This window comes from Brachyhypopomus gauderio, chromosome 6 (genome assembly GCF_052324685.1).
Source record: "Brachyhypopomus gauderio isolate BG-103 chromosome 6, BGAUD_0.2, whole genome shotgun sequence".
NCBI classification, from domain to species: Eukaryota; Metazoa; Chordata; class Actinopteri; order Gymnotiformes; family Hypopomidae; genus Brachyhypopomus; species Brachyhypopomus gauderio.
Window position 1 is genome coordinate 7043560 of NC_135216.1, and position 10955 is coordinate 7054514.

At 42.2% G+C, this 10955-nt stretch overlaps 1 protein-coding gene across 2 annotated transcripts; it reads left to right on the forward strand.

The window, feature by feature from the left end:
- The first annotated feature begins 7653 nt into the window (after positions 1-7653).
- Positions 7654-10474, forward strand: LOC143516647 (thioredoxin-interacting protein-like). 2 transcript variants are annotated; one of them, XM_077008380.1, is made up of 5 exons: positions 7654-7729; positions 7849-7996; positions 8226-8585; positions 8704-9012; positions 9174-9530. In XM_077008380.1, exons 2-5 carry the CDS (start codon positions 7910-7912, stop codon positions 9219-9221), a joined length of 804 nt encoding a protein of 267 aa, XP_076864495.1. In that variant the 5' UTR covers positions 7654-7729; positions 7849-7909; the 3' UTR covers positions 9222-9530. The 2 variants fall into 2 exon arrangements, with proteins under 2 accessions (XP_076864495.1, XP_076864494.1); XM_077008379.1 differs by lacking the exon at positions 7654-7729 and having other exon boundaries at positions 7760-7996; positions 9174-10474.
- The last annotated feature ends 481 nt before the right edge of the window (positions 10475-10955 follow it).

A 10955-nucleotide genomic window follows, 5' to 3' on the forward strand; every position in this document is an offset into this window, starting at 1 on the left:
TGAAGTCTGGTTCCCCGCCACAAGGGGCAGTGTTGAGGCCCAAACAGAAGATTTTCTGTTTTTCATTAGTGTCTTTGTTCCCTTTTTTATCTTTATATGTTTTTATTTACCATCTCCCTCTCCTCAGTTCGAGATTCCAGTGTGTCCTTGCGTGCCCCTCGCCAACGCCAGTGGCTTCACGTAGAACCAAAGTCCTCCGATCTTTAACATATTTGAAATGTTTCTGGTCTTTTGTGAAGTACTTGACTCATACACTCACTAGAGGGCGCTGTCTGATAATACATATTTAGACGTGCGCAGTTCAAAGCAGCGGAGTAAATGGGGATAAGTCATTAGACATCAATCAGTGTGATGCATAGTGCACCTTATGGTTTTAGTTGTCAAACAAGTATATTATTATATTATATTTTTGACTTTGAACGTCCTTATTAAAGAATGTCCGGCAGGGGCTCCAGTCCATTACTTTCCAATGAAAGAATTCTGCATTTCCATGATTTGCTGTGAGGAAAAATATATGATTTAAAGTCGTTTCATAAAGGTGAAGACTGATGTAAAACTGGTAACATATTGAGTCAGTATGCAGTCAAGCCTAGGGCAAATGTTTTTCTGATTTTTGGATTACATAATCCTTTACTCCAGTCTGTATAGCCCTTTGGCAGAGTTTCTGACAACAGGAATGCTATTCGTGGACCACTGTTCACTAGGGTGGAAACTTTAAAAGAAGTTTAAACTCTAAAATGACATAATATATGAAGTTATATTTTTTAAACTGTAACTTTCAGCCAGCTATTTTGTGTTGCAAACGTCCTGACCGACAAGCATAGAGCGTGGACTTGCTGCTATTAGCCAGTAGGTGAGGCACAAGGTTTTTGCATTGATATGTGTGACCCACTGACACACTAAAATAAAGAGATCAATGAAAAGCAACTACCATTTAACCCCAGAAGGATGATAAATAGGTGTAGGTCTTGTCATCTGCAGGGTAAACTGCGTCGGCCAGAGGAGGATGGGTTCCCCTCTGAGTCTTGGTTCCTCTCAAGGTTTCTTCCTCATGCCCTTAGGGAGTTTTTCCTTGCCACTGTCGCCCTTAACTTGCACACTGGGGGCTAGGACTGACACTTGTAAAGCTGCTTTGTAACAACAACTGTTGTAAAAAGCGCTATATAAATACATTTTGAGTGATTGATTGATAAACCTCCATTAAAACCGGGTGACTCGCCACTCAACCCAACAGTTTTAGTGATACGTGTAAAACTCCAGTAACACTCCTGGGCCTAGTACACTTTAACTAGCTCAGATATCACAACCATCCCAGGAAATATCCAGACAGCAGTGGCCCTGTAGTCAGACATTAACCACTGATGAACGAGTTTGAAACTGAAACTGACTGTAACTGGACATTTATAAAATCACATCTATAAGATTGGTGTACTTAATAAAGAGCACAGTTAATGTATGTGCAAAAGTGGTAATTTATAGTAAGATACTATACCTATGTCCATGCAGTTACTTGTGTATAATAGGTTACATCAAGGTTAACAGCATGAACTGAAGCAAATACCGTTTACAAGCAGATATCAATCACAGATAGTAAATACGGGACCCAGCCAGCTACTCCTTTTTACAGTTTTATTAGTGTAGGATTCTAAAACTACCAAAGTAACGAAGATTAATCAGAAAGAACGAAAGAGAAAGAAAGAAAGAAAGAAAGAAAGGAATAAAGATAGATAGATAGATAGATAGATAGATAGATAGATAGATAGATAGATAGAAAGTACACTGGATAGAGCAGGGTCGGCAACCACATGGAGTGCCAACTTTAACATGTCTAGTCAATTAGTCAATGGGTGTGCCCCCCCCCCGCTCAACAACTTACGTTCATGACAGGTATGACATCATCATCATCCCCAAGGAACGTTCTATATCAGTCTGCATCACAATGGCTTGTGGAATATATATAATATATATAAGCCAGAGAGAAAGAGAGAGTGAGAGAGATTGAATAAAAAAGTAGGAATTTGGCAAACAAATGCAAAAAAAAAATGATTACAACCTATATGGGAGAATCGATGGAGTTTGAAGAGGAAGGAGAGAGTATTGTAGGATGTATGGAGTTTGAAGAAGAAGGATATTACCAGGCGATGGAGTTTGAAGAGGAAGGAGAGAGTATTGTAGGATGTATGGAGTTTGAAGAAGAAGGATATTACCATGCGATGGAGTTTGAAGAGGAAGGAGAGAGTATTGTAGGATGTATGGAGTTTGAAGAAGAAGGATATTACCATGCGATGGAGTTTGAAGAGGAAGGAGAGAGTATTGTAGGATGTATGGAGTTTGAAGAAGAAGGATATTACCATGCGATGGAGTTTGAAGAGGAAGGAGAGAGTATTGTAGGATGTATGGAGTTTGAAGAAGAAGGATATTACCATGCGATGGAGTTTGAAGAGGAAGGAGAGAATATTGTAGGATGTATGGAGTTTGAAGAAGAAGGATATTACCATGCGATGGAGTTTGAAGAGGAAGGAGAGAGTATTGTAGGATGTATGGAGTTTGAAGAAGAAGGATATTACCATGCGATGGAGTTTGAAGAGGAAGGAGAGAGTATTGTAGGATGTATGGAGTTTGAAGAAGAAGGATATTACCATGCGATGGAGTTTGAAGAGGAAGGAGAGAGTATTGTAGGATGTATGGAGTTTGAAGAAGAAGGATATTACCATGCGATGGAGTTTGAAGAGGAAGGAGAGAGTATTGTAGGATGTATGGAGTTTGAAGAAGAAGGATATTACCATGCGATGGAGTTTGAAGAGGAAGGAGAGAGTATTGTAGGATGTATGGAGTTTGAAGAAGAAGGATATTACCATGCGATGGAGTTTGAAGAGGAAGGAGAGAGTATTGTAGGATGTATGGAGTTTGAAGAAGAAGGATATTACCATGCGATGGAGTTTGAAGAGGAAGGAGAGAGTATTGTAGGATGTATGGAGTTTGAAGAAGAAGGATATTACCATGCGATGGAGTTTGAAGAGGAAGGAGAGAGTATTGTAGGATGTATGGAGTTTGAAGAAGAAGGATATTACCATGCGATGGAGTTTGAAGAGGAAGGAGAGAGTATTGTAGGATGTATGGAGTTTGAAGAAGAAGGATATTACCATGCGATGGAGTTTGAAGAGGAAGGAGAGAGTATTGTAGGATGTATGGAGTTTGAAGAAGAAGGATATTACCATGCGATGGAGTTTGAAGAGGAAGGAGAGAGTATTGTAGGATGTATGGAGTTTGAAGAAGAAGGATATTACCATGCGATGGAGTTTGAAGAGGAAGGAGAGAGTATTGTAGGATGTATGGAGTTTGAAGAAGAAGGATATTACCATGCGATGGAGTTTGAAGAGGAAGGAGAGAATATTGTAGGATGTATGGAGTTTGAAGAAGAAGGATATTACCATGCGATGGAGTTTGAAGAGGAAGGAGAGAGTATTGTAGGATGTATGGAGTTTGAAGAAGAAGGATATTACCATGCGATGGAGTTTGAAGAGGAAGGAGAGAGTATTGTAGGATGTATGGAGTTTGAAGAAGAAGGATATTACCATGCGATGGAGTTTGAAGAGGAAGGAGAGAGTATTGTAGGATGTATGGAGTTTGAAGAAGAAGGATATTACCATGCGATGGAGTTTGAAGAGGAAGGAGAGAGTATTGTAGGATGTATGGAGTTTGAAGAAGAAGGATATTACCATGCGATGGAGTTTGAAGAGGAAGGAGAGAATATTGTAGGATGTATGGAGTTTGAAGAAGAAGGATATTACCATGCGATGGAGTTTGAAGAGGAAGGAGAGAGTATTGTAGGATGTATGGAGTTTGAAGAAGAAGGATATTACCATGCGATGGAGTTTGAAGAGGAAGGAGAGAGTATTGTAGGATGTATGGAGTTTGAAGAAGAAGGATATTACCATGCGATGGAGTTTGAAGAGGAAGGAGAGAGTATTGTAGGATGTATGGAGTTTGAAGAAGAAGGATATTACCATGCGATGGAGTTTGAAGAGGAAGGAGAGAATATTGTAGGATGTATGGAGTTTGAAGAAGAAGGATATTACCATGCGATGGAGTTTGAAGAGGAAAGAGAGAGTATTGTAGGATGTATGGAGTTTGAAGAAGAAGGATATTACCATGCGATGGAGTTTGAAGAGGAAGGAGAGAGTATTGTAGGATGTATGGAGTTTGAAGAAGAAGGATATTACCATGCGATGGAGTTTGAAGAGGAAGGAGAGAGTATTGTAGGATGTATGGAGTTTGAAGAAGAAGGATATTACCATGCGATGGAGTTTGAAGAGGAAGGAGAGAGTATTGTAGGATGTATGGAGTTTGAAGAAGAAGGATATTACCATGCGATGGAGTTTGAAGAGGAAGGAGAGAATATTGTAGGATGTATGGAGTTTGAAGAAGAAGGATATTACCATGCGATGGAGTTTGAAGAGGAAGGAGAGAGTATTGTAGGATGTATGGAGTTTGAAGAAGAAGGATATTACCATGCGATGGAGTTTGAAGAGGAAGGAGAGAATATTGTAGGATGTATGGAGTTTGAAGAAGAAGGATATTACCATGCGATGGAGTTTGAAGAGGAAGGAGAGAGTATTGTAGGATGTATGGAGTTTGAAGAAGAAGGATATTACCATGCGATGGAGTTTGAAGAGGAAGGAGAGAGTATTGTAGGATGTATGGAGTTTGAAGAAGAAGGATATTACCATGCGATGGAGTTTGAAGAGGAAGGAGAGAGTATTGTAGGATGTATGGAGTTTGAAGAGGAAGGAGAGCAGGCACATGCAGAGGGGGGGGCGGAGGGTGCTGGAGCACCTGCCCCTTTGGCCCTTTTGTCAATTTTTGTATGTGTGAAAGTCTGTCTGTGTGGCATAATAATAATAATAATAATAACAATAATAATAATAATAATAATAATCACCATTCACATGTGAATCACGTTGATTCACATTGACCCTTACGTGCCCTCCTGACTTTACGTGACGTCAGCACGTGACCTAGGCGCTACTAAGCCGCTAACTCTAGATACGGAGAGAGAACAGCTAACGGTCCGGTAGGTAGGTTTTGTCGTGGTATTTGTTTGTGCACGCCACATTGTTTTCTCGCAAGATAACTGACAAAGTTAGTGAAGTTAGCAGCATTCTGTGTGTGTGAGACTCTACACACACTCTCACGAGTTACAGTGTGCCTGTCACTGTGTGTGTATATGTATGTTGCCAGGTTCGCGGTTTTACCGCCAAATTGGGCTTGTTTGAAAAGTCAGTCGCGGGTGAAAATTCAGGAATGGCGGGGTGCGTTTTATTACCGGACTACTTTAAAAATTACCACGACCGCCAAAAAACAAAAAAAGTGTCTGTTGTCTGCTGAGAGAGAGAGAGAAAGAGACACACACACACACACCCTTCCTCTATTCTCTTTCTCCCATTAAAAATGGTAAGTTTATACATGAGTTTATGAGTATCAATTAATAAAAACAGGATGGAACATTACATGTTGAAGTCATGTTTGTGTCAAAACAAATGGTTGCATTTGTTTTTTAGAAACCAAAACTACAGCTGTGAAATTAAAATAAAGAGGTGTAAGAATTGTTCCATTTTTGTCCAAGGACTCCAGGAAGAGAAGCCACAGTTAAACAGTCCAGTGTCTAATGGGGATCTGAATTCAACTTAATACATTATCTTTCTATGTCCTAAATTAATGCAGAGCTTGAATTATAGCTTAGTGGATATAGGCTGTACCTCCACCCCTCTTTTATTCTTGTCCTCCCATTAATGTTCCCCTTTCTTTTTACGAATGTGCAACTTGATCTGTTTAGTTCAGTCAGCCTGCTGTATCCTTTCTCAGCACAGAATCTCCTACAAACAATCAGCCGTATGGCAGGTCACAGTGCGCCATGTTTAATCTTAGTTATCTTTGCATCTTATCATGATCACATAACACTTATTTTAATCAGCCACTATCTCTCCCATGCTCTTTTTAGTCACTTCAATATCAGAACAATACAGCGTCTCCACCAACCCCCTCAACAGTAGCTGTTCAATGTACTCAATCAGGTAAATATAGACTATAGATATAGACTACTTTTGCCCTCTATCAATGATATGAGATGTGGACAATAATATGGTATGTTGTGATTCCATGTTATATTATTTATGAATAAGGGTTGCTACAAATCAAACTGTTATATTTCAAGGTATGTTTCTGTATGGTGTTTCAAATTTGTGCTCCATGTGCCCCCTTTTCACTTTGAGCACCTGCCCCTCCAAAGGTCTCTGCACGGCCCTGAAGGAGAGAGTATTGTAGGATGTATGGAGTTTGAAGAAGAAGGTTATTACCATGCGATGGAGTTTGAAGAGGAAGGAGAGAGTATTGTAGGATGTATGGAGTTTTGAAGAAGAGGTAGATTGCGACTTAGAAGCTTCTAGAGTAGCGTGGTTTGCCTGGCGTAAAAGGATGTAGAGCAGACCTGGGCAAAGAACGTCCCGCGGGCCACATCTGGCCCGTTGTGCGTCTCTGTCCGGCCCGCGAGAGGCCAAGCATAAATGAAACAAATATCTATGTCGTGCATGCAATACAACTGTGACGCTTTTATTTTGAAAGCGCTACGTTTGTGTTAATTCCATGTGGACGCACGTGCGTGTGTGTGAGCTGTGCGAGAAACACTGTAGGTCAGGGGTCGGCAACCTTTGAGACATGGAGTGCCAACTTTAACATGTCCAGTCAAAGAGTGTGCCACTATCAACAAATAAATTTGGATACATTTAAATTTTATCAAAATTAATAAAATTTAAAGATTAATTTTTATTATTATTTTTTTTGCTGATGCTGGTCCAGCGTGTCGCGTGCCAGAGATTATGCCGGCGTGCCATAGGTTGCCGACCCCTGGGATAGAGTAATGTTTAGAATAACATCAAACTGTAGACTCTACATTTGGTATATAATGTGTGGAACCTGACATGACAACATTATAGGGCGTGAAAGAGCCAAATGACAGACACACTAACAGTAAATGTCCCGTCTACAGTGGACATCGCGTACTAAAGGCCTAATGGACAATCCCCTGCATACCACATGTCTTTGTTCATAGGTTTCCCAAGCCTCCGGTGGCCCCTCCCACGAGCTTCCTGTGGCCCCTCCCACAACAGCCCCTTCTCTCGGCAGCTGCTGCACACTCGCCCGACGCCGTCGTGCACGAGGTGGCCACGCGCCGCTTCTGATCGCTGATTGGTCGCAGGCGACGAAAACAACGGACTTCAGCCAATGGGAGAGGTGTTCAGCTACATTTATTTATCTGAGCAAAGTTTGGTTGGATTATAAAGTGGTTTGTTTTACGAATGTGACTGCTCATATTTGTTGAGCCCAGCATAAGAAAATGGCTAGTCCTCTACCTCCAGTCTTATATGGCGAAGCAGAATGATTGTATAAGGGTCCTGTGGAGATTGTGTGGGATGGGGTTGATCTCAGACTAAAGTTCATTAGCAAGCTGTAATACTTACACTACACCATCAAGCTGTAATACACTACACCATCAAGCTGTAATACTTACACTACACCATCCTGCTGCACATTGCTGCCATGCACCTTGTGAAGTTAAAGCATGCTAAAAAGTCTGGAATGTGTTTTCTTTGACAGATACCAATGGTTCAGTGGTCCTTCGCCCTGGTAACAAATAAGAATATACGTTTGGCTTCAAACTTCCACAGCACGGGTAAGCGTCCTTATTCGTGGACTACAGAGTTTTACTTTCCCCACTGTTGTGGGTGTTCCACAGATGTGGATAAAAACATGTAGTGAGAGTGGGACCTTATCCGTTCTGTGTCCCTACAGGCAGCTGGTGTCCTCGTACAAGGGCAAGTTCGGCTGTGTGCAGTACTTTGTGAAGGCTCTGATGGAGAGGCCCTCTCAGGACGTCCTAGAGTGCAGGAGACACTTTGAGGTCGAAGAGCCACTCGACGTGAACACTCCAGACCTTCTGGTAAGAAACAGGTGTTTAAACAAATTTTTTGTGGCAACAGCTATAATTTATTTTTTGTTCACTGCATGTATCAGGTTGACTGATGGTTACTGAGCTGAAAGTGATAGTCTGTCCTTTTACAGTGCACTAAAAGCCTTTGACTACTATAAATGAATCAAAGTTGGTTTGTTTGCTTAATTTGCACTCATCCCCTCTTCTGTTTTTTTCTCTCTGGTTCTCTGTCCTTCAGTCTCCGACTGGAGGTATGAAGGAGAAGAAGGTGACCTGCATGTTCATCCCTGACGGGCAGGTGTCTCTCAATGCCAAGATCGACCGCCGCGGCTTTTGTGAAGGCGAGGAGATTTTCATCGACGCGAAGTTTGAGAACACCTGCTCCCGCATCGTGGTGCCCAAGGCTGCCATAGTGGCCAAGCACATGTACCAGGCCAACGGACGCACCAAGCTCTTCAGGCAGAAGCTCTCTTCTGTCCGGGGAAACCACATCATCTCTGGCATGTGCGACGCCTGGCAGGGGAAGACTATCCGTGTACCCAAGCTCAAGCCCTCCATCTTGGGTTGCAACATCATCCGGGTCGAGTATGCCCTCATGGTGAGTGCTTGTGTTCATTACGTTGATGTGGCAATTGCTCCAATCCACATATGCCGGTCCACGTATTTGTATCTGCCTTTGTCTGAAGTGTGTAACCGTGTCCCACTCTTTTCCCCAGATCTATGTGCACATCCCGGGCAGCGAGAAGCTGGTCCTGGAGCTGCCCCTGGTCATCGGCACCGTGCCCTACAGCGGCTTCGGCAGCCGCACCAACAGCATGAGCAGCCAGGAAGGGACGGCCAGCACGGCCTCGGCCAGCTGGTCCTCCATGAGCATGCCGTCCTCCGCCCCGCCCAGCTACTGCGACGTGACGCGCGACTGTCGTCTGGACCAGCCGCTCACGCCCCTGCTGGACGACTACGACGGTGGAGACAGCCCCATCTTCATGAGCTCGTTCCCGTTCCCCCCGCTGCCTACCTACTCTGAGGTGAGTCTGAAGCACAAACTTCTGCCGTTGTACTCGGTCAGTCTAAGGCTAACGTTGGTGTTGAAATACCGAGAACGCTGACTGAATAATGTAGATAATGCGTTTAAGTTTCTCAAGGTTAGAAATGGAGACCTAACTCGAGGCCCTGTCTCTGTTTGCAGGTCGAGGAGGAATACAACGGCAACGCTCGCATGCTTCCGGTATATTGAACAGCTCAGCACGCCCAGATCTGATGCTCAGTGTCTAGCCTCTTAAATATTTCACCATTCAGGAAAAGGGACATGTGAGCTGTGAGGAATCCTCCTCAGGCCCGCCGTCCGCGGCCAGTAACGGCCAAGCAGGACCGAAGAAGCAATATTCGGAGGAAGAAGAGTCTTCAGACTAGAGTCTTCCATGCCTGTGCTGTTGGCGGCCATTTTGTGTCGCAGAAAAGTGACACAAACCATGTCGTTGAGTGCATGGTTGGACTGGTTGTTTCAGGACCTCAATAAGCCAATAAGCACAAAACAGTGTGGTGGTCTTTTTGATTATATAAGCTGCTTTTCCTTATGATCCCTGCTGAGACATGACGACACATGGTGTATCGTTGCTGTACAGTCACTCCAGCACTTGGCCCAAAGGGGTCCAAACATGTTTTGAAAGTTTTCCAGCTCCTCTGATTTTTATTTTTATTTTTTTAAGCCTTACGATTGCCCATTTCTCAATGATTACCAATCATTCCATTCTAAACCCATTATGGGGATTTTGTTGAGGACAAATTGAATTCTTTCATTTCGTTGATCATAAATTAGTGCAGTTGGTTTAGTCGGGGGGTAGAGATGGAGATGTATGTCCGTGTGAGATACAGCGTGATTTCACTGTTCCCTGTATCAGGACAGTTGTGCTGCGTTCATTCTTCTTTGGTCAGTGTTTTATTTTGAAGCAGTTTCTTCTTTGATGCACTTTTTTGCGGATGCAGTTTGCTCTGTAATTGTCTACAGGGACTAGATTTCTGTATAAAAATTATTGTTGAGGTTTGTTTTTACGCTTGTCTTCCAGGTTGTGCTTTTGTTTCTTTCCTGTGATGATTATGCAGTAATGTCTCGTGCTGGGGTGGCAGTGATCTAAGACCCTTCCACACCCATCACTTTTTAAACCTCAAATTTGTCAAGGGCTCTACCGATGCACCTGATGGTGTCTGATTGAATGTGGCCTTTATGAGTGGACTAAAGGACGGCCCTGATGCAGAGTGCCAAATGTTGCTGTAGGAGAGCACAGCTGCACGATGCCCTGGCTTAGTTCTGCAAAAATCTGGAGCCTACACTGTGTGGATCAATATTATTGCTGTGTCCAACTCCAACGAATGCATTTCGACACCATAAGAGTTTTTATGGTGCTTTCTGTTCTTGTATTTTGATTTGAATGCAAGAATGACCTGTGACTTTTGCATCTTTTAACAAGTAAGAATTGTGTGTGTATATATAAGGATGTTTTTTGTATCTGCAACCCTATGGGTTATTTTTCAATAAAAGTAAAAAAAAAAAAAATTGTTAGGTTAATTTGAAAAATTTATTATCCTATGTAATAAGTATTCATAGATAAAACATTGCACATTATTGCTGTATTGATCATGCAATGTAAAAAAGCTTGAATGAGGCTACTGTGGAGGAGTGAAATATTTACATTTAATGAACTCAACTGGATAATGAAGCTGAACTGGTTCTAGACCATTTATATTGTCACTGTTACCCATAGCATTATATAAATTGCAGCACTCTTGGACAAGTGGCAAGCAGTTTTTAATATATATATATATATATTGAATTAATATTGCATACACAGTAATCATTACTGGGTTCTGGTTCACTGCAGTACATTGTATTTGCAGAGTAAATTGAATTGATTGAAATTGATGAAAATTGTTTTGCTTTTCAATTGGGTGGCATCTTGTAGTGTATTATCAT

Bases quoted from the DNA above. Each gene is read 5' to 3' on its own strand.
- LOC143516647 (XM_077008379.1), top strand. From the start codon at position 7,793: ATGTGGATAAAAACATGTAGTGAGAGTGGGACCTTATCCGTTCTGTGT. The intron at 7,997-8,225 runs GTAAGAAACAGG...TCTGTCCTTCAG, and splicing joins TGAACACTCCAGACCTTCTG to TCTCCGACTGGAGGTATGAA. The intron at 9,013-9,173 runs GTGAGTCTGAAG...CTCTGTTTGCAG, and splicing joins CGCTGCCTACCTACTCTGAG to GTCGAGGAGGAATACAACGG.